At 41.2% G+C, this 26,070-nt stretch overlaps 1 protein-coding gene across 3 annotated transcripts in view; it reads left to right on the plus strand.

Moving 5' to 3' along the window:
* WWC3 (WWC family member 3) overlaps positions 1 to 26,070 on the plus strand; it is a 180,692-nt gene that overhangs the window by 45,300 nt on the left and 109,322 nt on the right. For 2 of the 3 annotated variants that reach the window (XM_030572575.1, XM_030572584.1), the window contains exons 2-3: positions 16,151 to 16,260; positions 20,818 to 21,021. In XM_030572575.1, the coding sequence (XP_030428435.1) occupies positions 16,245 to 16,260; positions 20,818 to 21,021 (220 nt within the window). In that variant the 5' untranslated portion in view covers positions 16,151 to 16,244. Of the gene's footprint in view, positions 1 to 16,150; positions 16,261 to 20,817; positions 21,022 to 26,070 lie in introns of those variants that run through there. The other variant, XM_030572564.1, reaches the window with a different exon arrangement.

Below are 26,070 nucleotides of genomic sequence, written 5' to 3' on the forward strand. Positions count from 1 at the left end.
CGTGACTCTGTCTGGCTCTCAGCTTCCCAGTCCCAGATCAAGCCTTCCCTCTGCAGTCAGCTCTCAGGCTACACTGGGGTGCACAGTCGCACAGCTCACACAATGCACAGTCATGTGGAACTCCTTGCCAGAGGATGTTGTGAAGGCCAAGTCTATAACAGGATTCAAAAAAGAACTAGATAAGTTCATGGAGGATAGATCCATCAATGGCTATTAGCCAGGATGGGCAGGGATGGCGTCCCTAGCCTCTGTTTGCCAGAAGCTGGGACTGGGCGACAGAGAATGGATCACTTGATGATAACCTGTTCTGTTCATTCCCTCTGGGGCACCTGCATTGGCTGCTGTTGGAGGACAGGATACTGGGATAGATGGACCTTTGCTCTGACCCAGTATGGCTGTTCTTATGTACACTGTCTCTCTGATTTTGGCTTTCTGCCTACCCTGTTTTGTGGGGAGTCTCAGAATGTGACTTTCTTTTCCTGAATTGGAGGGATTATGGAGCCTTCTGCTGGTTGGATGCTAAACTAGGAAAAGATAATACAGTGTCTAGTAACAAGCCAGAAGATTTATTACAATTCTATACTTTGTTGTATCCATGAACACTTTTAAATACACACGACCACACAGAAAGACAGGGAAATAAAGATGCATGAGATAAAAAATTTAAAACCTTTATGTAAGAGTAGTAAATGTAGAAACAGCAATCTTTTTGCTTTGTAGTTGATCTTTAACCTGAGTGTGGATTTTAGAGCAAGTGTTTCAGTCCTTTTGGTCAAGTAGCATAGTACTTGGCAGACGCCTTGATTCTGCTTGTGGATCAGAGCTGCCATTTAAACAGTGGTAGCTGCTTGGAAGATTAATTCTAGTTTTCATGGTGTATTTCAGGAGTTCCTTTGCTGCCAGATATATTGTTTACATGGGAGAGTTATGAGTAGAGAGTAGTTTTTAAGGCATAATGGAATAAAACATTTTATAAGCCTTGCCTTCTTTTCTGAATTTGATTCTGAAGAAAATAAGAAAATACAATATATAACTATTTTTGCTCATAAGCTTACTTGATGATAGTAAAGAAAAAGTCAGAGGGTGGAGTATTTTAACTAACAAAAAATTAGACCATAATTTTAGGTATACAAAGTCTCAAGATTAAGACTATGAACTACTGTTATTTCTTATTTTGCTGAAGTACAGGATTGTTTTGTTATGGGTTTTACAGTTCAGTCCAGCCCAAATTCAATATACAGCTGCTGTCCTGAAGAGATTCTCTCTCTTGGTGTATGCAGACATAGGGGCTATCCTATTCAGGTTGATTATTTGTGGCACAGAAGGAGCTGCGTAATAGAGATTTCAGTATTTCATGCTTACCTGTGCTTATCTCTTTCCTAGGTATTTGGCTTATGTAAGATATCAGAGGATACACTGAGCATGTTTAATGCATCTCTCAAATTCCAGTGCATGGGTGACGTTCTTTCCTGTTTCGCTGATCATCATTGACACTTAAGAAAATGTAAAGGAGTTGTATGGCCTGTTGTCTCCGTGATCTCTGAATTGATGCAGTATGCCATATAACACAAGGCTCAAGATCCTATAACACAAGCCGTATAACAAGAGGCTGAAGATCCTATGAAACTGTGTGAATCAAAATCATTCTAGTGAATTTTCAGAAGTCAGAGCAGAATATTTCTGACCTATTAATTTAATATAATGACCATTTCCAGTGACATTCAAGAAAAATGGGAATTTTTTTTCATTTGTATACCATTATAAGTGATGTTTATCAAATGACTTTCTACTTTTTATGTATTTTAACAGTTGTCAAATTAAATAATATGAAATGATTTGCTGATCTTGATAATACTAGGCAGTAAATTTCCAGTCCTGCAGTCTGTTCTTTGCCTTAATTCTGTAATTTGTCCTAGGCGGGTGCAAGGATTTACAAATACAGAAAAACTTGCAGTTCATGCTGTTAGAGACAAATAAGACAGTTTGGCTAAAAAATATTATAGACCTGGTAGTCAGTGGAAAGCAATTCTCTTCCATTGTTTTTTAAGCACAATGAGCCTTTCATCACTGTGCTACTTCTGTTTTATGCCACTGTAATACCATTGGAATAATGCTGCAATGTAACCTGCTTATGTTAATTTTTTTTAAGTTTGGGTGTACCTTCCGCAAAGTGCAGGAAGCACTAGAGGATCATAAAAATAACTGACTTGTTGAATTGTTACTTTTTTTTTTCTCACTCTGAAGTAATGTTTATTTCTGAGGGGAAAAAAAACCCACTGTGGGAGAGGCTGCTTTGAATGCAAGCTGTAATTTAAAATATGTGATAATGATATTGATTTTTATCATATTTTAAATTACTATAAGATCATATAATTACTATAAGATTTTATATATATAAATAAAAGAACTAAGGCAACTGGCATTGAATACTTGCTGAGCACAGTGCAGGTTGAATAGTTGCTGAGCACAGTGCAGGTTCCTGTAGTATAAGTCTTTCTGTGTTTTCCTCCCAGTGACCTCAAGCTAGAATATATTGCATTCTGCAAGTTTCTGTGCTAACACTGTCCTTCTGAGCACTGAGCTTCATTTGTGCCAATTTCTGTGTGGTCATTTATGTTGTGGATTTATGTCCATGAGGGCCTGAACTGATGTGTACCAAATCATTTTATTTCAGAAATTAAGGCTATATTTGAGCTGCTGTTCTCCAAGGGTGAAGTCCAATTAGCCAGTCAGGCACTCATACACAAATGTTCACTTTTATATGAGGGAAGAAGACTTTGTTTTATCTTTTTTTTTTAAATGTGTATTTATAGCCTATATTACTCTGAGGGCTTGTCTACATCAGAAAGTTGCAGCGCTGGTGAGGGAGTTACAGCGCTGCAACTTAGGAGGTGTACACATCTGCAGGGCACCACCAGCGCTGCAACTCCCTGTTTGCAGCGCTGGCCGTACTCCCGTTTTGTCTCGGGTGTAGAGGATCCAGCGCTGGTGATCCAGCGCTGGTAATCAAGTATAGACACTTACCAGCGCTTTTCTTGACCTCCGTGGAATAAGCAGGTATCCCAGCATACCTGAGGAAGCCTCTGGTAATCAAGCTGGTCTCCTTCCCCAGCTTGCTCTCGCGTTCCCCGAACCCCGAACAAGCAGGTCTCCTTCCCTGAGGTTTGCTGGGTGGTTCTGGGAACGCGAGAGCAAACCGCGGCGAAGCTGGTCTCCTTCCCCGGTTTGCTATCGCGTTCCCTGAACAAGCAGGTCTCCTTCCCTACGGTTTGCAGGGTGGTTCGGGGAACGCGAGAGCAAACCGCGGCGAAGCTGGTCTCCTTTCCCGGTTTGCGCTCTCGTTCCCTGAACCCCCGAGCAAGCAGGTCTCCTTCCCTGCGGTTTGCAGGGTGGTTCGGGGAACGCGAGAGCAAACCGCGGCGAAGCTGGTCTCCTTTCCCGGTTTGCTCTCGCGTTCCCCGAACCCCCCTTGAAGCCGCCCAACAGCGCTGCAGTGTGGCCACATCTAACACCACTTGCAGCGCTGGTTGCTGTAAGTGTGGCCACTCTGCAGCGCTGGCCCTATACAGCTGTACTAATACAGCTGTAACAACCAGCGCTGCAAAATTTTAGATGTAGACATGGCCTGAGCTATGCATATTTCTAAGTAGTGAAGATGGGCTTTAAAAAAAAAGTTGGGATATTAAAATGCTAACCATCTTCTATGATTTGAACATTATTTCTAGGGAAATTCTGCACCAACAAATTAAAAATTCTGTGCAGAATATTTTAAATTTCTGAAAAATTCTGCATATTTTGTTTGTCAAAATAATACAATATAATCATGCCAGTTTCAATTATTTTGGTAATTTATTTCAAAATACCTGTCAGCAAGTATGTCTGTAAAAATACAGACAAAAAAGTTTCAGTAGATTTTTTTTTTTTGACAAATAGATTCCTTACTAGGTATATTAACACAGAACTGTGAGTAATAATTCATTTAAACTTCAATACAGAAACTTATTTCCTGTATCCCTCAGAAGCAGTGGGGGATACAGGTTAATGGAGGAGCTGAGGGATAAGGAAGTATTGTTGAGAAGGTGCCTGGGAGAGAATCTTGGAGGGTTGCTGGGTGTAGCGGGAAAATATAGAATAGGTTTTTTTGGTGGGGGTGTGAGGGGGAAGGATTGTTAGAGAATTGAGGAGCCTCCTGCAAGCATACCCTGGCTACATCCTAGCATCTCCCATTCAGTCAAGCACATTTGCCCCCACAGGCTCTGCCCCAGGCCATGCTCCCACTCCACCCCTTCCGTCAGTGACCCACCCTGCCCTGTCCTGCTCCCGCTCTACCCTGTCCTGCCTCTTCCTGACCGCTTCTGCCTCCCCCCCCAAAGCCTGCTGCATCTTTGCTCCTTCCCCCTTGCTGCCAGCCTCCTGTATGCCGTGAAACAGCTGTTTGCAATGGATGGGAGATGCGTGGAGGGAGGGAGAGATGCTGATTGGCGGGGCCTGCCGGTGGGGGAGGTGCTGGGGGGAGAGGGAGGGGAGGTGCTGATACGGGGGCTGCTAGTGGATACTCAGCATTTTTCCTCCGTGGGTGCTCTAACCCCAGAGCCACCCAAGGAGTCGGCGCTGAAGTCTGCTGCTGTCTCCACGTGCCCCGCACCTCCATTTCTCCTTGTGTCCCTGCACCCTCATTCAACTAGGCGTAGCTGCCTCTGTCTCCATGTATCCCTGAACGCCCACTCTGCATTCAGCCAATCATAGGTGCCTCTATCCCCATGTGTCCCTGCATCCCCCCTCTCCCTGTCCTCATGTGGGCCTGCACCCCTAATCCCATTCAGCCCCTGGCTCAGTGGTATCATTCCACTAGTTCTTGTTCCCCCACCTCAGTCTGTCCATAACCACTAGCTCTTCTAAACCCCAGTCTCTGACAGACCCCGCAGTAGCCCTGTGTGCCCTATCTGTCTGTCCCCACATATCCAGTGCCTCCTCACCTAGTCCCGCGGACAGGATGCTGTGAGGAAGGCAGCCTCTGCCCCCTTCCTTTCTGTGACTGGCTGCTCCATCCCATAAGCCACCTGCCCTCTTTTTTGGTGCCATATCAGCCCCTTGTGGGCAAAAGATGTAATTGCAATTTCTCTTTGCCTCTCCCTCATAATCAATTATTATACGGGGGAAAAAAATCTGTGGGGGACATTAATTCTGCACTTGCTCAGTGGCACAGAATTCCCCCAGTAGTATAACTTTTAACGTGTTCTGAATTTTGTTAGTAGAATGGGATACTTTATGTAAGCTAGACAATGTGACGATATCCAAAAATACTGTAATATAGGGTTTATTGCTTATGATGTAATTTATTACAGATTTTTAAATACAGAAATGAGTGTCATCTTGTTTGCTGCCACATTACTAAAGGTGTCCTAGCTTTTTAAAAGAAGTTTATATTTTTAAAAAGAAATATTGCTGAAAAAGCACATTCTTCAGGATCCGGGCAGTGCATTCATTATTTGTTCAATACTGTACTGTCCTTCTGGGAGGGAGGTGGCATCTCTAAGGAGAGTGTGTTTGATCTCTTTGGATTAGTCTGTTTGGAGAAGCTGTGAGGGTTAGGGCTGCAGGAGGGATATGGCTGAACAGTTCAGTGGTCACAGACTGACTTTCTTCAAAGAAGTTCCTGCAGGCCTTGGAATGTACTCCTAGCCAGCCTGTAGCTACAAAGGTGAAGGAAGTCATTATGGCTTCTTCAAGATTGGAATGTGACTAAAAAAGCTATAAACGGCTTTTCCTGTGAATGGCTTTGTGAAACAACAAAAAAAGCCCTCTTCAACATTTCCCTTTCCTAACTGTATATTTTCTGTGAAAAACAGTTGCTAAAATACCAGGCTAATGTGCAAGCATAACTTATTAAAGTGGCTAGAAATTACATATAGTATGAAAGGCAAACAAACAATAGAACAGAAGTCGGACATCTGACAAAAATAGTTTAGATATGTGCTTTGCTCCTCATTTCACCCTTTCCACTTCTCATCCCTTTTCTCCCTAGCGTCTCTCAGTATGGTGTTTAAAACAGTACCTTCACTTTGCAACTGGACCAGTATTAGCCCTATCAGAATGAATAAGGATAAGATAATGAATAGCGTTTTCTTGTGTCAAATTGCACACTCTCATTCAACATCCTGTCGCCTTGTCTCTACTAGAAATAAATTTTAACAAGCTTTTTGCCTAGTCCACATTGACTGGTTAAAGCCATCTTAAATCCCTGTTAGACTGAGGCCAGGTCTATACTACATACCTTATATAGGTCTAACTACGTCACTCAGAGGTGTGAAAAATCTACACCCCTGACTGACATAGTTATACTGACTTAATCCTCTGCGTAGAGAGCACTATGTTGACAAGACATAGCTACTGGCTGTAAAGTAGCCATAGCAGGTATAAAAATCTCACCCAACATGTTCCAGTCTCTTGTTCTACCAGTGGTCTAGCCCAGGGGTGGCCAACCTGTGGCTTCGGAGCCGCATGCGGCTCTTCAGAAGTTAATATGCAGCTCCTTGTATAGGCACCAGCTCAGGAGCTGATGCTACAGGCGTCAACTTTCCAATGTGCTGGGGGGTGCTCACTGCTCAACCCCTGGCTCTGCCCTCACTCCACCCCTTCCCCTGAGCCTGCTATGCCCTTGATCTTCCCCTCCCCCTCTGAGCCTCCTGCACACCATGAAACAGCTGATCAGGAGATGCAGGGAGGGATGGGGAGGTGCTGATTGGCTAGGCTGCCGGTGGGCGGGAGGCACTGGGGGGGGTGGGGAGCTGATGGAGGAGCTGGTGATGTATTACTGTGGCTCTTTGGCAGTGTACAATGGTAAACTCTGGCTCCTGCTCAGGCTGGCCACCCCTGGTCTAACTCAGTTTCTGAAAAGGGTGTGGGAAGTAACTAAAATTGGTTTGTACCAGGTGTCTGCACTAACAACCGTTCAACTCTTGAGGGGTCCATTTAGGGATCTGGGGCAAAAATCTTTCTGGGGATTGGTCCTACTTTGAGCAGGGGGTTGGAATAGATCAGGGGTCTCTAACTCAAATGACCATGAGGGCCACATGAGGACTAGTGCATTGCCCTGGGGGCTGCATCACTGACACACACCCCTCACTGCCTCTGGCCCCGCCCCCACTCCACCCCTTCCATTAGGCCCTGCCCCATTCCAACCCCTTCCACGCTGCCCCAGGGGTTGCAGAAAGGGTGCAGGGTGTGGCGGGGGCTCAGGGCAGGGAGTTGAGGTGCAGGAGGTGTGCAGGGTATGGCAGGGGGCTCAGGCAGGGGTGAGGGGTGCCGCACGGGGTCAGGGTGTAGGGTGCAGCAGGTGGCTCAGGACAGGGAGTGCAGGAGGGATGCTGGATGTGGCTGGGGCTCAGGGCAGGGAATTGGGTGCAGGATGGGTGTGGGATGTGGCACGGGGCTCAGGGCAGGGAGTTGGGCACAGGAGGGGTGCGGCAGGGGGCTCAGGACAGGGGGTTGGGGTGCAGGAGGGATTCAAGGCGTGAGCTTCAGCCCTAGAGCAGCTCCGGGGTGGCAGCAGCACTCACCGGAGCCAGGGCAGGCTCCCTGCCTGCCTGCCCTGGCCCCTGGCCCCCGGCCCACAACGCTCCCAGGGCTCGCAGTGCCACAAGGGCCAATCCTGCGGATAGGCAGAGGGGCCGAGGGGGGCCGTGGGGAGCTTGGCAGACCACACGCAAGAGTCCCACGTGTAGCCCACAGGCCAGATGTTTGAGACCCTTGGACTAGATGACCTCCTGATGTCCCTTCCAAACCTGATATTCTATGAATCAAACTGCTTTCAGCCCTCTTTGAAGGAGCAGGGGCAGGAGAGGCATGTAGTTGTCACTTGTTATGCACCCACAAAGATTTTCTTATTATACAAAGGTGCTTTGAGTTTTTTGTGTTGTTGTTTTTATCCCAAGAGGAGATTTCCATCTTTTTAAAACAAAAAACAGGATTCTATTATAAAGGGTGTTAAAGTTTGGGCCAAAAGGTTGCGTTTTCGCCTAAAATAGTGTGATACTTTTTGGAACTACTCTTACAAAGATGTTGGACTATATTTGGAAGCATTTACATTATCCAGAGGAGTGCCTCTTGTGCATCCACAACAGATAATGTAAACTGAACAAATGAAATGGGGATGGGAAGCAATCCCTTCTGATTCAATCAGAATCTAATCAGGTGGCTACACTGTTCCATGTTCATGTCAAACCACGAGTCTTATAATTGGACTGTTATAATTTGGCTTTTAAATTGGCAGAGTAAATATTTAATAAAGAGAGGCATTATAGGAATATTTTTATCTGCTTTATTGCATATGCATACAAGACTGTCTTCTAAAAAAAATGTTTTTACTCAAAACAATTTAGGTGGGAAAAATCCCCCAAAACAAGATTTCTGTCTGTTTAAACCCATGGGATTCAGATTCCAGAAGCTTTCTAATGTGCTTCAAAATTTAAGCTTTTGAAGGGTTACATAGCTAAAAATGGCTGTGATGTCAGAAGATTGCTATTACTTTTGGAAAAGGTGAAGTTAAATCAGAGAGCTGAGGAAACAGCTTAATCTTGATTTGAATCATGGTATGAATAATGGCAAAGATACCATTGTAGCAGTTTGTTGTCTACTGTGAAGTATGATCTCTAGTTAAGAGACCAAAACCTTTTTGTATAAAAATGTACCATTTTAAAATTTTAACTTTTTAGCTTGTACACCACAGGTAAGAGAGACAGAAAAAGCCAGTGTGGAGTGATCTCACCATGTCACTGGTTGGAAACTTAATCTGCCGGTATTTAATAAAAGTTTACATGGAACATATCAAGTACTTTTTCATGTGCTCCTTGCAGAATGTTAGAGGACTTGAGTCAACGGGGCCACAGTGGAGTCTATATCTCTTAGTGAGCACTAAACAGCTCTCAGATTGTGAACAACAGGCATTATTTAGTTGGCTTTTTCTTTGCAATGGGATGAATACCCTTGGTTTGATCAAAGTAGAGCAGTCAGGCACTGTACAAGTTCTTTAAACTAGTGGGGAAAAAAGGGATAACAAGAACTAGTGGCTGGAAGTTGAAGGCAGACAAATTCAAACTAGAAACAAGCCACACATTTTTAATAGTGAGGGTGATTAATCATTGCCAAAAAACTACCAAGGGAAGTGGTGGATTCTCCATAGATGCCTTTCTGGAAGATATGCTGTAGCCAAACAAATTATTTGGCTCAATACAGAGGAAGTGGGTGAAATGTAATGGCCTGTGATAAAAAGGAGTAAATGATCTAATGGTCCCTTCTGGCCTTAAACTCTCTGAATCTATGAAGGTTTCATCCAATAGTTCTTTTAGCATATATCAGTCACCCCTGTTCTTGAAGTACTAGTGTTTTCCTATGCAGAGATAGCTAATTGTGCTATATTATGTTTGGTTTTATACCGTGAACAGATGGGGGAATAGAATAAGACAACCAAAGTCATTTTCTCTTGTGAGTTCAGACAAGAACCTATTGAATTATTTTTTTGGGAAAAAGTGAGTGCTCTTATTCTGTTGCTGCCTAGCTCCTAACTTTGCTGATTTAAAGTGCTTTTACAGATGTACTCATTCCATGTACAATTCCTTGTATAGAAACAGGAAAGGAGACCTCTCCCATTTTTTATAGTAGTTGAATTAATCAGAGAAAAGGGTGTGATACTTCCAGAGGACGTTTAGTTTCAGTAGACTCCTAATGTATTTTTTGGCTGACCCACTACCGCTGTATCTGTTTCTATGTTACTCTTCTACAATGTACGTTTTATTACTTTGGGAGCCGGTAATTTGCCTAGCAGAAAAATAATTGTTCTAGGCTTTATCTGTATTCAGAGTTATACCAGTTTAGCTAAAGGTGTAACTTTAAACCTGATTAGTTAGACCTGTGCAAACAGAGTGCAAACACCTTAATCAGATTGAAACCTTGCTTATTTTGATTTAATTAAATAAGGAATTTAAAAGATACATTAATACAAATCTGGTTTAAATCAAATGAAGAACGCCCACTCTGTGCACTAGTTTAAAGAAAACAGGTTTAAACTGAATTAAAATTAAATTTGTACAACTTCGAATAGAGACAATTTTTTAGTAAAATCTTTACTTAAATAACTGAGTTGTTGACTGTGTGGTCATGGTTTCCATTTCCATTTTTTCTTTTTAGAATGCTAGCATGAATTCTTAACAGATCTAAGGTTTCCTTTGGATACACAAACTATCATTCTACAGTTTAAACAGGTTTTTGTGAAAATGGTATAAAACCTGTTCCATCTACTTAATTCCCTTTCTTCACTGTTGACTCTTGCTCCATCTGTTCATGGAAAGTTAATATTGTTTATATTCTAGAAATTTAAGTGAGAGAGATGGGATCATCACGGATGCTGGATTAAGGTTCTTAAGGCATGCGAAGGTAGAATACTGCATGTGTAGATTTTGCTTATGAATAAGGGATGTGTATGTGTGATGGGCAAGCATGCCTCACTATCCATTGCAAAGAAGATCTTGTTGATAGTGTAGCAATTTAGGTAGGAACCAACGTCTAGACTATCTTGAGTAATTGTAAATACGGTGTCTCTAGAACAAAATCGTCAGAGGTAAATCAAGTGCTAAACCTTCACTTGTATTTTTAATATTGTAACTGAATTCCAGAGAAATTAGAACTTATTTGGCAGTATTTTGCCTACATAACTACTAGATAAAGTCTTGGGAGAACACTTATTCTGTTCTATAATAAAGCTTCAGTGACTGCAGCTTTTGGTTCAAATGGACACTTCTTCATGAAGTAGCATATATAGAAGTTGTCAGTAATGGAAAATGTTAAGGTAGGTGTACTGTATATGTAGTGCTAGAGATCATTTCACTGTAACTGTAACAATAGCTCTAATCTGTAAAATCCCTCCCTTTTACTAGGTTTCAAATCTCATATCGGGCAGCATTAGTAAATTCTAATCACTTAGTCTAAATTTATTTCTGTAGTTTATAAAACTTATTTTTATTTTCAATTGTTTGGGTTTCCTGTTCGGTAAGTGTTGTGTACAATACCTTGTAATGTTATCATAACAATCATTTTAGCAGCTTGTTGAAAATATTCTTTAATCTGAAAAATTTATCAAACCTAATTTAACATTTTTATCTTTAAAAACAAAAAGACATGTTTGCACTGATCATACTGGTCACTAACTCTTGTACTAGGCACATTCAAAACAGCATGATTGTGTAAGATTGTGATTATAAGTTACTGTCTTGCACTTACATAGTAGTTCACATTTTAAAGCACTCTAAATGCTTAAAATAATCATGAGAGATAAGTAAATATTATTGTTCAGTTTGTGTGCATGTGCCTGTGTATGGACTTTTTGTGATCTATCCCAGTGTTATTTCACCATTGGTGCTGTACCACCTGTGGTAGTGATGGTGAAAGTGTTAACGTAGAAATGGCAGAGGCTTTTAATGCTCTCTTTGCTAGCACTTCCACAAAGGTTACCACTGACAATGCAGATGCACTGGTTCAAGACCAAAAGTGAGAAAAGTGTTTGTATAGACAAAACTTTTTAACTTTCAGTTGCTATAATGAGAGTCTTATAATGAGAGTCTTCTTGGCTTTATGAGCTAAGATGTGAAAAAATTATCTAAGTTTTGAATGGCACACTTTCCATGCCTTCTGCTCGTGACGTCAATGAACGAGTCTGAGCAAGAAAAGAAAGTGTTCCTCTTGCATCTGTAGTGACATTTGGTGTAATTTAAGAACATTCTATGTGTGCTTGCTGTGCACCCCTTGGTTAGAAAATGAATCCTCTTTTGAAATTTGTCTTTGCTACTTTATTTTGTGTTCAATAAATTTAAATATGCAGGGCTTTTTTATTGGTTCAGTCATCATTCTCCTATCTCCTTTAAACCAAAATCTTGTTTGGTACTAAAACAGAACTTTTAGCACTTTTTTGCGTGCAGGTCATTACCTGTTGTGTAGAAGATATAATCAGTGTCTCTGGGAAACATCTAGATCACAAGTATATGATAACTAGGAGAACAAACTAGGATTTTCTTACTATTGTCTTGAATATTGTCCAAATTAGTCTGTTTATCATGTTTGTAAACATGATGGGAAAATATTATATTCCCTGCATTTTGAAAATAAGTGGAACACTTTTGCACAGAAGAATTGTAGAATGCAGAGTGCTGCTATAAAAATGTGGAAAATACATTTTTGTTGTGGTTTTTTTTAAGTTGAGAGAGGGTTTGAGGAGAGAGATCCAGATGCTAAAATAGTTATATTTTCCCATTTGTATTTGTCAAGTTGACATCGGGCCTAAAGGTTTTGGAAATTAAGAAAGATTTCACTGTTTTTATGTAAAAAGATAAGCAGTGTCTTGCAGGCTGCTTTGGGAACAGTTAGCAATAAGTCTAGTTCCTTTATTCTGAAAAGAACATAGGTGGTCATGCTAGATAACAAAACAAACATATAAGCTGCCAGTGTGATGCTATGGCTAAAAGGGGTAAAGATCACTTTGGATGCTCAAAGGAACATTGAGTAGGAATACTGAATTGGTATTTTTATATATGGCATTGGTGAGACTGCTACAGGAATGCTCTGGCCAATTTTGATGTCAGTACTTCAAAGACGATCCTGAAAAACTGAAGAGGGTACAAAAAAGAGCCAAGACTGGTTTGAGGTCTGGAGAATACATCTTTCAGTGAGAGACTTAATAGGCTAATAGATTGTTAGATGAAGTGAAGATTGAGACTGGTTGGTAAGTTTGTATCAACACTGGAAGAATGTATCTGATACTTCAGAGCTTTTAAATCTAGCATACAAGGGTTTAAAAAGATTCACTATTGAACTTCTCAAAGTTGAAGTTAATTAAATTGAAACAATAAATAAGGCTCACATTTTTTTTTCCATCATGGAAGGTAATGAACCATTGGAACAAATGACCAGTGGATGTGGTAGATTCTCCGTCACCTGAAGTCTTTAAACTGAGAAGGATATCTTTTTTAAAAGATGAGAGTTTTTGCAGGAACTACTGGAGGAAGTTCAATGATCTGTGTGTTATACGGAAGGTCAAACTGATGATCATTAGGATTCCTGCTGGTGATAAAATGCATGCATTTATAAATGTCCAAATTCTGATCTTTTATAGGAGACTGTAATCAGATATTGTACATTTGTTCACAAATTTGGAAGCTGATTTTATGCAGTATGTGGTGATATGCGTCACCTGTATTACATTATATTGGAATTGTTTATATTTATATTGTTTATATTTAACTTAGGTTTATATTGTTAATATTTAGTTAATGTTTATCTTTATAAAATTAACTTTTCTTTTGTGACTGAGTTGATTACATAGCTAGTTACATTTTTTTATTTGAGCCATTTAGAAACTATTAGGGAATACATTATGTGATGGTTTCAGCAACTGCTGGAATAATGCTGTGGGAAGTGAACTGGATAAAAATCTATACCCTTGGGTTCTGTCTTGGTTACTTTTGCCTTTGTATTGGTTTTCTTAAATTCTTGGTAGTTTTGTTGTTCCAGAGTAATACAAATGTTGAATCCAAAGATTTAGTGGTACTCAACCAAGGGCCATGAACAGATTTCAAGGAGCTCTGGTCTACCCTACGAGTTTAGGTCGAATTTAGCTGCATTAGATCGATTTTTAACCCTGCACCCATCCACACGATGAAGCCATTTTTGTTGACTTAAAGAGCTCTTTAAATTGATTTCTGTACTCCTCCCCAACAAGGGGATCAGCGCTGAAATCAACCTTGCTGGGTTGAATTTGGGGTAGTGTGGATGCAATTCAACGGTATTGGCCTATGGGAGCTATCCCAGAGTGCTCCATCGTGACTGCTCTGGACAGCACTCTCAACTCAGATGCACTGGCCAGGTAGACAGGAAAAGCCCCTCCGTGCTATCCGAACTCCGTTCTAAAAGACAAAATGATTAAGTGCAGCCAGATACCAGGGTGATTAGAAGAGCACAGCACGGCGCGCTGCGCATCAGAGAAGCTTTGAAAATCAGTTTCATAACTGGCCAGGCTACGGTGTTACGGTGTGAAAATTCTGTTTGTTTCTCCTTGATGAAAACCCGCCTCCTTGGTTCATTCTCTTTCCCTGTAAGCCAACCCACCCTCCCCTCCTCCCTTTGATCTCTGCTTGCAGAGGCAATAAAGTCATTGTTTCAAATTCATGCATTCTTTATTAATTCATCACACAAATGGGGGGATAACTGCCAAGCTAGCCTGAAGGGAAGCATGGGTGGGGTAGTTGTAGTTGCACCCCCTAGAATGGCATGCAGCTCATCATAGAAGCAGGATGTCTGGAGTTCTGACCTGGAGTGGCTGTTTGCCTCTCTGGTTCTTTGGTAGGCTTGCCTGATATTCCAGGCAGGACTGAATCTACATTAGATGAATCTTAAAGAAGGGAATGACCTGGAGTCACTCCTATTTATGTCCAGGGGCCCCGACCAACCTCACTGAGGCCGGCCAGGAGCACCTATGTCTGCCCAGGAGCCCCTGACCGACCTCACCGAGGCTGGCCAGGAGGAACCAGAGACAGTAGCAGATGGCACAATAAGGCTGCTAACTGTCTATGCTAACTTGCAAAGGCAAGGAGCTGCTACCGTGTGTAGCACTGCAATACCACATCTGCTGCCAGCACCCAGGAGATGTAAGGTGACAGTGAGCTGAGCAGGTGGTGTGTCATCTGCACGGGTAACCCAGGAAAAAAGGCAAGAAATGATCTTTTGCTGTTGCTTTCATGGAGGGGTGGGGGGCTGACAATATGTACCCAGAACCACCCACGACAATGTTTTTGCCCTGTCAGGGATTGCGAGCTCAACCCAGAATTCCAATGGGCAGTGGAGACTCTGGGAACTGTGGGATAGCTACCCACAGTGCAACGCTCCAAAAGTCAATGCTTGCCTTGGTACTGTAGACGCACTCCGCCAGCTTAATGGTCTTAAGTGGGGACACACACAATCGCTGTTTCAAATTGATGTCTAAAAAAGTCGACCTAACTTCGTAGTGTAGACATGCCCGGGGTCCGCCAAGCATGGCTGACATTAGAATTGCTAGGGCTCAGGGCAGAAAACCAAAGCCCTGCCGCACTTGCCTGCAGCCCTGAGCCCTACCACCCCAGGGCTGAAGCTGAAGCAGCTTAGCTTTGCAGTGCCCGCTGTGGCTTGGGGGCCCGGGCAATTGCCCTGCTTGCCGCCCCTTAATGTCACTCCTTGCTTTTATATGTAGAAAAATGGTTGTGGTACAACTGGACCATGGAGTTTTTGTGTGTGTGTGTGTGTGTGTGTGTGTGTGTGTTAGAAAGAAAAAGGTCAAGAAGCTCTGGTTCATTGAATAGTAGGAAAAATGACTATTTACCAGTACTCTATTGAAAGTTATCACTCTGTGTATTTTATTACTATTAGTTTGTCAAACAGTTGCTGCAGAAGTAGTATGATATTCAGAATATTCGGTTAGTAATGCTGCTGCTGCTACTTGTGTATATCCTTCATTCTAGGAATATCTAAATGCTTCACAAACCTATAGTGATTGCCTAGTTCCTTTTTCTGGGCAGAGCAGGGTAATTTATGTTGGCCTGAGATAATGGAATTTCGTTATATTATATATACTGTGCGTTGGCAGTTGAAATTTATTTATTTATTTATTTATTTATTTTACATTTGAGCTGCCATGGATAGCAAATTATACTGCTTTGACAGTCTAAGAACTTGGATGCTATAAAGTTTCCAATAAATGTGAACAGCAATGAATTCCAGCTCTGTTCTCACATTGTTACTGCAGGGTTTTTTTTGGGGGGTGTGAAGAGAAACTGGCAGGACTGCATGCCATCATAATTAAATAGTTAAACACAGAACTTGAAGGGAGAAGCTGTCTCACCTGTTTTGGGAGTAGCTGTCAGCATACTTTCTAAATTAAATGTTCATTTTCTTCATACATTTCAGTTTTCACGTACTTAAGATTACTATTGCATGTGAAAGTGTTGTAACTATTTAATGTTGCTCAAATCAGAGGTTTGATTTAGTCAAAGCACATACTAAATAGCATTAATTGCATAGTAAATGATGCATCTTTTGAGTTTGTTTTCATTATTTATATTTTATATTTTTACAGGATTACAAAGCCATTAACGTTTGCTGACTGTGTTGGCGATGAACTTCCTTTAGGATGGGAAACTGTTTATGATCAACAGATTGGAATTTATTACATGGACCATATAAATCGTGAGTAGAAGTAAAATTGGTTTTCTGAACATTCACAAGCAGCAACAAGTATAGTTTCACCAAGTGTGATTAAAATGACATTTATTCAACTTTCAGTTACTATGAGAAGTCCTGGGCAAGTTACTTCTTGCAGTGTTTGTTTCCCCATACGTCAAAAGGCAATAATGCCCTTTAAGATCTATGGATGAAAAATAGTTGTATGTAAAATCACTATTACTCTTGTGATGTAATGCAAAGTTTTATCTAAACAACCCTTATTGGAATAAGTCAAGTTTATAATTTCATTTTAATATTTATATTCAAAGAGAATTTCCAAAGTAGATGTATTCCTAATCAGTGCTTCAAGTTCTTGTTTTGACAGAAGAGTATTGAAGGAGCATGTCATAAAGTGATACAAATGCTAATGCTGGTGAAGTGTCAGCATTTTCAGACTGCATTTTGTTTGTTGTATTCCTTTTCAGTAGTCCATAGTTTGCTCCCTTATAAAACAACCCACAGTGCCCAAAACAGGCTGAGAGTAAATGCGTGGTGTTTTTAATTTTAGCAGCTATTTAGCATCATTTTAAGATTATTGATTGATATATGTATTCTTATTTAAATAATAATCTCATCCTCTCCTAAGCATTGTATATTTTATGCTTCCTCATAGCAAATCAGTGGGCTTAGAACCACTGGCTATATACATTACGCACTGTTGCTGTTGGACTGTTACTGAGCTTCATACCACTACTGTCTGGCACATTTGCAAATTATACTTTTTCAAGTATATATCTTATCTTTTTATAGCTGTATGTTAGTGCTGCTGGGACTATTGTGCTTCCATCATTTAAGCTACTTTTCACTAATGAGCGAATGCTTTCAGTATTGTGCGAACTGGCAACTAGCTGGTAAGAAAAGAAGAAAGGAGCAGTAACATCCGTGGTAAAGAGCACTCTCTGCAAAACCAATTTCAACACCATCTCTTTGGAATGTAGTTAATTTAAACTAATCGTTTCAGGTATTATACCAGCTTCTGAACTGCTCTGCATATTTTTGTGGCTTTCACAAAAACATTTTTCACCTGATTTTGGTGCGTGAAAGACCACACACAGACATTTCTTCCCTCTTAAAAACAAAAACCTTTACAGAGATTTTAATGTAGTCACTAGAAAGATAAATAACCTAGTGAGTATTTCAAGATCCATTGAAAAACCATAGCGCAGGTGTTTGTGTAATTCTTAAAGTACTTACTGTTAAAAATTATATGAGCAATGTTCTTATTTGAGCTGTCAGGGCAACTTTTATAGAAGATAGAGCTTTATCTCAGATAGTAATAAAACACCACTGACACACACACATTGTACATATAAGCATAGTGTCAATAGTTCTGAATATTGTCACAGGTTTCTTTACTTTGTAAAGGACTTACTGGTGTGGTAGATAATGGACTAAACACAAAATCCCTTTGGGATGCTGTGGCTAAAAGGGGCTAATAAAGCATCCAATTAATAGGATTCCTTTTTTAGGAACTAGGTTCTTCATGCTATGGAACAAAGATCTGTTCTTTTTTTGTTTCAATTTTTTAAGCTTGATCCTAGTGCAAGGGTAGAATTGTTGGGGTGTTATTTAGTAACCATTGGGGATGCAATGACAGGTGAATGCAGTGATGGCATAAGAATCAAGGAGAGGTTCTGGTGGAAGGAATCTCTTACTCTGGGGGTTCTGAGATCTACCTAAAATATTTGCCACAGTAGCTATTGGGTGACAGTATCCAGTAGGAGAACAGGATCACTCCTTGATTAGACTTTTATCCATTCTTCTTTACTGATGGCCTGGTTATGTGCTGTCTCCAGGAGCTACAGCTTAGTGTATCAGCAGACACCGCAGCAGAAATCAATGTAATAGTTACAAGAAATGTTGGGAGAAGATGCAAGAGAGGTTTCAAATCAGTGCTTTTTAAAGTCCATGCATTGAAGAAACCTCCCAAGCTATGTACACCCAAATCCTTTCTTTCCTTCCACTCTTCAAAATAAAGCAGCAATGCATATCACTCTTCTAGGTCTCCTGTCTTGATAGCTTTACTCAAGAAAGAGGAACACTATCTGGGCTGTGATGAAAAAAATTCTGGTCAATGACTTTCCATTTACAGTAGGAAACCTAAGATGAAAGGGAATCCTCTGTAAATCACAGAGCTACCTTCGGAGCCAACCCTGATCTCCATCTCATCCTGTTAATTCTTAGCTTCGTTGACACCCTCGCTAAGCTGGTGTTGGAGCATGTCCAAATATTTCTTAAGACGCTTCAGTGGCTGCCAACCGCAGAATTCCTTTCCCCTCCTCCTCTGAGTTTTAAGAGCCTTTGAAGTCTCCTTTTAACCAGTTGCACATTTCCCAGTTGGGAATAACATATTCCATGTTCTTGGCCAGCCAGGGCTGTGCCCGAGTAACTATAGGAATTTCAGTCAGCTCTATAGAAACTAAATTAGTGGCTATCCAAATCTAAAACACCTTCAGTTTCAGTTTCTCTATGGTAACTGGTGCAGTCTGTGCTCCATACACTTATTCCAGGCCAGAGTACAGTGTAGTCTTCCACAGAAGAATGTCAGTGTTGTACTTAACAGGAAGTGAGACTCTTTCTTAGTGGGATGCAAGATGATGATGAAGATTTTTGGTCACTTGGCAGGTTATGCAGTGTCTCAAAATGTACAGACTCCTCTTCTCAAGGGCTGGGTGTGATACATTTTAACCTTTGCTGTTACCTGGGATTAGAATTGGAACATTGTGAAGAGCCATTTATTAGGGTGTCATAGTTCTAAACCACTTTAAATATAGTCACTCTTTTAATTCCTGAAAGTCTCATTTGTTTAGGCAATTAATTTTCAAATGGTTCTCAAACAACAGAGCTGCTTGTATGACTGTGGTGATTTTTTATTATTAGTTTGAAGGGAGAACTGCAGTTTTTATTTTGGGGGGCTCAATCACTACAATCTCTGATTTCACAGTGCAAACAGAAATATTTAAATAGGTTTAAGTCCTATTATTAGTACCAACAAAAGAGTTGGCTTTCCCCTTTCCTATCATAGTAACAACAAAATCAGAGTTTTTAGGGGGGAAAATTAACTGAAAATATCTTCTTTGCTTGTATTGAGTATCTGTCTTATGGCTTATTCTACATTCCTCAAGATAGCCTGTGGTATGATGTTTCAAAAACCACTTTATTAATACATTTGGAACTCATAACAGAAATACTTCCTATAGTTAACCTGTGGAATGCCCTATTGCAGGATTTACTGTGGCTAACGTTTTTAAAAAAGGACTAAATGATTTTGGCAACTGTTTATAGCACTTGTGTACATTAAGGTAATGATATAACTTGAAACATAAAGATTGATTTATATGGTGGCAATGGAACAGCAATGCAGATAAGGTATAAGCATTTTTACCACCATATTGACTAACCCTGTTCTGAAGTATGGTATTAAGATGCCAGCCCCCTGGCTGTATGACAGATTGCACAATTACTACCAACAATGGAGCTGCAGAAATGGTGATTTATGCATCTGATTTTTGTAAACACAGCCATAGGAGGCTGGCATTCACATACACAGCAGACTCTGCACAGGCAGGATGATATAAACTACTCTTCTTCCTGCTGCCCTTCCCCCTCCCTCCCTTTTTCAGGTTTTTTGTTCTATTTTTTGAATTTGTGGGCCATTGAAGTGTTTGCAGGAACATAACATTGAAAACTTTTTTATACTATAAGCATATATTTGAAAAAGTTTCTTGATGCTAGAAACAAGCTTTACTTTCAGCCTGTGACTGTAAACATTAGCTGTTCTCAAATGTTAAAAGCAGGGCTTTGGAGCAGTGCTCCAGCTCTGCTCCAGCTCCAGGCAAATACCTGCAGCTCCACTGCTCCGGAGCTGCTCTGCGCTCCAACTCGAGGCTCTGCTCCAAAGCCCTGGTTAAAAGTGATGAGAACATCAAGGATCTAGTTATGACTTTTAGGATAGAAGAAAGTTAAAATTAAGCATGCATTAAAATGATTTCCTGAATCTGGGCCCAAAACACTAATCTTCATTGTTTGCTATTTAACCATGCAGGCATAAAGATAACATAAATAGCCTTTCAGGGTGTTGCGTTTATCTTGCACCTTTCTGGAGGCTGAATATAAAATCTCTAAACTGTTCCTGCCACCAACTGAGTCAAGTATTGGGATATTAATTTGTCTCTCTTACTTGGCTGTGGGTTGTATTACCGTTATGCCATCAGAATGATCTAATTTGTCATCTTAAAACAAGTTGACTGAGGTCATTTTACTGCTGAAAAACTAGTTTTATTCTTAGAGATGAAGTTAAAAAGAAAAGACTCAAATATAAGTGAGAGTACAGTCACTTTTTTCTCTCTTTGCTGACCTTTGTGTTGAATTGAGTATACTAGATGTTTTAGAGAGAGACTTCACCTGGATTATTTGAGCACATTTCCTGTGGTCATGAACTATCAGTGTAGATATTGAGAATTGACATTGAGAAGGTACTTGTATTTAGTGGAGTAACAGGACTTAAGTTTTTCTCCTCAGAGCTCACACAAATTGAGGACCCAAGAGAGCAGTGGCGAAGAGAGCAGGAACGCATGCTAAAGGAATATTTAATTGTTGCCCAGGAGGCACTTAATGCCAAGAAAGAGATTTACCAAATTAAACAGCAGCGTTTTGAGCTAGCCCAAGAAGAATACCAGCAGCTGCACAAATTGTGTGAGGATGATAGCCGCTCCTATGCTAGTGGTGAGTTTACTTTCATTGTCTTGCTAATATGTATTTTTCCACTATTCAGTTTTTACACGCAATCTAAGAGCTCGCTCCCATCACTCTCTGTTTTCAGTAATGTAAAAGTTTAAACTACTCATGAAGTTGCTGTGATTCTTGGGAAAAAATTGCATCTTAAAAGAAAATAGCCCTCTCCAAAGACAATTTCCTCCAATATAACTAGGAGTTTCATTTTAATGAACTTTCACTTTTGAAAAGCAAGTTCTGTCTTTATTTAGAACAGAAGGCTAATCTTTTTATCCATCTGCAGAATATTGAAAGCATAAATGAAGCAATGAGAGTAGAACTAGGCCAACCCTAGTTTCTGCTTCTCAGGCTCTATGAGTGTGAAAGTTATGTGTTAAATTAATGAAAAACACCTCCTTCACTGGAATATTTTAAAGTATGTTTGGATTCTGGTTACACGTGTGCACTTCAGTTTCTAAAGTTGCTGTTTGCTCTAGATAAGACAGTGCCTTCTGCACTGGCAATCCATTGTGTTAATTTGCAACACTATGTACCAGCAGATGACAAATTTACTTGCCTTAAGCTAACTCTTAGAAAATTGAAAAGTTTCCTTATCTCCATACACAGTTCTTAATAAATGTATTACCTCATCAGATGTTTATAAAGACAGAGTTTAGGATAGGAATGAGCAAACAAGGTCTTCTAAGATAACTAGTTTGAACTTCAACCTTTTATCTGATCCTAGCTTAAATATTATTTTATAAGATTGACCAAAGGTTTAGTTAAGGATTTCTTTGGTCAATGCTACTTGAAAAAATAGTATGACCTAAGAATTGGTTCACTCACTTCTCCCCTACAGTATAATTCAGTCGTCCTCTGCTGGCTCCTTCACTGTCCCACAGGCCTCTAGTTGCTTTTCTTCCCTAACTCTAAAGTCTCAAACAGACTCAAACTTTTCCCCCAGTCAGATCTCTCCACTGTATTGTTATCTAATACTGTTTAAGGTCTGTTAAAGGACCTAGCTGCCTCAACTTTAAAATCTCTTAAGTTGTGTCTTGAATAGTTCAGTCTGGGTTAAGTCACAAGGTCTGGCAAATCTTGGTGTGATAGTTAAAAGTACAAGTTCCTGGGGTCAAACACAGAGACAACTGTATCCCCGCAACAAATATCTAAAGGAGAGTGAGGGGCAAATGGAGGAGTAGGTGGAGGTTCATTGTATGTCGGGCATGGAAACAGGAGCATGTTGCTGGGGGGAAAAAATGGTATTTAGTGTGAGTTGTGGAGGAATGGGGGCTACCAAAAGGGGAAGGGCGAGGTGCCCATTAGGAAAGGATGAAATGAGTGAAAGTCCCAAAAAGTTTGGATCACAGTGGATGATTAACTGAATCCATTGAGGTTCATCCATCACGAGTTGAGAGTAGGTTTTGATATGGTTTTAGGAGCCAAGTTGGACATTTTATGAGAGATGACTTTATAATGTGAGCACCACAGAAAGCTTCCCTTCATATGGCCAACCACTGGTTGGTGACTGTGGTGGAATAGACATAAAACATTTCTACAGATGACTGCCTTCACAGTCCAACTTACTGTCCAGTCCCAGTACAATTTATTCTCTCTTATTAGTGCCTGCTTTTAAATGTAACATTTTACTTACATTTTGATATTCAGAGCCAGAAACAGATGTTTGATGCATGACTTTGGCATTTTGAAGGGCTCAGAGCCAGGGTGTCCAAACAGTTAATATATTTATGTAGTACACAACTAGATCATTTATGTAAGAAAATCTCTTTAATAATTGTATGTGCCTTTACTAAAAGGCTACTTTGTTTAGCTAGTTCTTAGATGTTCTTGTTTCATGCATAATATCATAATATTCAATGTCTTTTACCTTGGAGATCCCTGCACCTTATAATTCTAATTGATTCTTTTGTATATGGTTTTCAAAATTAAAACAAACAGATAATTTAAAAATGTTTTTAAGATTTTGTGGCAGAGGTGGTAGAACCCAGCAACAGAAGTATTGGGAGTGGGGAACTCTGCTGCCTTGAGAACTTGTGCATGCCTGGTGGGCAGGGGGAGGGGGGTGGCTGATGTGGCGCTCGGGATTGAACAGGGAGCAGGACCTAGCAGGGCAGCAATGGGAGCAGATAGGAACACCAAGAACTTTCCTTCTCAGTGTGTTGCTGGCTGCACCCTCTCACCCCTGAGTGTCAAAATCACTCCCCATCTGATTCTTCTGCCCCCCATTCTCAGTGAGTTTCCATCCCCACCCCCGCAACCCTTGGTGGGCAAAAAATATTGCAAAGGGTGTTGAGTATTAGCCATAAATGCTTTAGTTATTTTGGAATGGAACCACACTGTTAGGAAAAAGCAAAGATCTTCTGTCCAAATCACTCTGGTTTTTCTTCATGGCTGAACTTCTTTTGATAATTTTAAGTTGCAATTATAGGACAGAATTTTACGTAAGGTGACGGATTTGCTAACACATGTTAAACAAATATTCAGTGCATTATATATGTGGTCTGTTGCATCAAAGTATTAATAAAACAGAATACTACAGAAATCTGTGGTACTTTCGTTCAAAGGCTTTCCATATTAGATTAGACTTATATTTCTGTCCTTTCAATTTTTGATGAAATCTACATGTCAGAAGTTTAGAGCTCTTCTTTTGAGCCCTAGGGTTTTAGCCCTCCCTGATCTGTAATGGACTCATTTCCCAATTTGAGAGGTTGAGCTGATGACTTTTCTGTTGCGGGGCAACCATTTCCCCGATAACTGCTCGATGTATACATCCTCCTCAGTGAGGATGAGCAAGTCAAGGGATGCATGGCTGAAACTGCACTTAAGCACTGCCTCCCAGTTTCCTTCCCTCCCCACCCCCAACACAATACCAACAAGCACCACAACCCAGGATTTGGTAATGAAAGGAAGGAAGTGAAGGAAACTCCACCATCAAATGCACATGGAGTACCCTGGCACTAGGATCATCTACACCAATCATAGCTACCTCAGGACTGATATCAGGTATAAAAGCAGCACAAATACCAACTGACTTCTGGACCAGTTCTTCTGGCATACACAACATCATCTTTGGAGCCAGCACCCAACGTAAGGATTAGAAGGGCCAAACTGAGACCAGACATGGCCCCAAGTGTAAGGAGACATTGCCCTGTAGAAAGGAGAAGAAGCCTCACTCCTAAAAGGATAAAGAGCCTAAATCTTCTACCGTGGAGAGTGGCATTGACTAAGCTGACACCAGTGAAGGCATCAACCATACCACAGGGCTGAGGTAGACCCTTGTGGAACTGCCAGGATTCCCTCTAGGGTCCTTGTTAGTACTGAAGTGGCACTGGGCCCTGGAGCCAATCATCCACCATTCGAGGACTCCTTTTTCTCATCATCATTGTGGAGCTATGCCTTCACTGCAGGGTTAAGCAGGGATGCCTCCCTGTTACTGTCTGGGAGTGGCCCTGAAGATGGCCTGAGGTTCCTGTTGCAATGCTGCCACAAAGACAAAAGGAGTGGCTCTGAGTCAACCAGTTGCTCCTGGGCTGGTATCCATATACCAAGCTACTCTGGCCATACTGGGGGCCAATCATCTCAGGTATCCCACAGCAGATTCCCCTCCTGTAGGTTCGGGAAGATGAATAGATCAGGCTCCCCAGTGGAATCATGACTTGGGTCACTGACACCAGAGCCATACATTGATGTCCAAGAAGTAGGGACATTGGAGAAACAATGGCACCTTGACCTCCATCCAAAGCATCTTTATTGTTTCCTGACTAGGTGGTCATACCATCTCTAGCCCTGGTGCCCCGGGACTTTAAAGTACTCCAGGATCTTCCAACTCACATAGTGAAGACCCTGGACAGTGAAATGATGGTAATCCAAGAGAAATCTCACACACTCTTTAATTTCTTGATCACACTGTAAATGTATTTCCTGTAGGCTCTAGCATACCCCAGCAACCATCCAGCCCACATGCAGACTGGTGGAGAAGCATTATCAGGTGCCTCTAAAAACCTTTGAGCACTCGTCCCATCCCCCTCCAATTCAGGATCAGTTGGTAGTTGCAACAGTGCAAGAAAAATTAAAATTGACAAAAGGCACATCGAAGGACAAAGACCCTGAAAAGCTTTTTGGGTGCCTGTGTGCACCTGTTTGAGTGCAAAGCCTACTCATTTGTCTCACTGCAACTCCATGTGGCACACTATGAAGCACTGTTAGCCAAATATAATTTCCTGATAGGGGAAAGAGTGACTCTTTCTGACAAATGTGCTCCAGGATGTTAGGGACGAATTAAAGGAGATCATCAGAGAAGACCAGACAGTGTCCAGGACAGCCTCACAAGCTGACATAGGTGCCTCTGGCACAGTCAGAAGATAGATGGCCATGACCATGAGACGGGCCTCTTGGCTCTGGCATCAGAAATACCTAGAGAAGTCCATGTTACTAAACGAGGTCTCCTGTTTGTGGCATGGAGCTTGTCAAGAAGAGAACTGGCAAAATCATTCCTTAAAGGACACTGGGGCCACCCTGAGATCACTGGAGACTAGGCTTGCCAACTTTAAATTTCAAAAATATGGGACAAACCTCAGATGTGCCTAGTCTTCACTTGCACCTCTGGAGAAAGTCCCTTCTTGTCTCATATTCTTCCCAGGGGTTCTTTCTCTAGCTCTGGGCGCTGCCACTGTGGCACCTGTTAAGATTCCACGCAGGTGCTGGGAACAGTCAGAGCTTGGACTCTGAGTGGCATTGAGACCCCACGTGCTAAATTGAAAATGGGATAAAATGCATCCCATACTGACTTAGTACGGGGCAGGCAATTTTGTGTTTTAAATTGGGGATGTCCCTTGTAATGCTACTGGGAACCTACACACCGACCCCTACAGAAAACTCTATAAATACCAGCCCCGATGAAAACTGTGGGCTCATCCATACTCCCAGGGCAGACAGCAGGAGTACCATTCTGAAAATGATCATGATACTCAAAAATGCCCCTCATATGGCTCCTCTGGCATTTATTCCACCCTGTTATCCAGCTAGCAGAATTGACTGGAG

Source organism: Gopherus evgoodei, chromosome 1, assembly GCF_007399415.2.
Source record: "Gopherus evgoodei ecotype Sinaloan lineage chromosome 1, rGopEvg1_v1.p, whole genome shotgun sequence".
Classification (NCBI taxonomy): domain Eukaryota; kingdom Metazoa; phylum Chordata; order Testudines; family Testudinidae; genus Gopherus; species Gopherus evgoodei.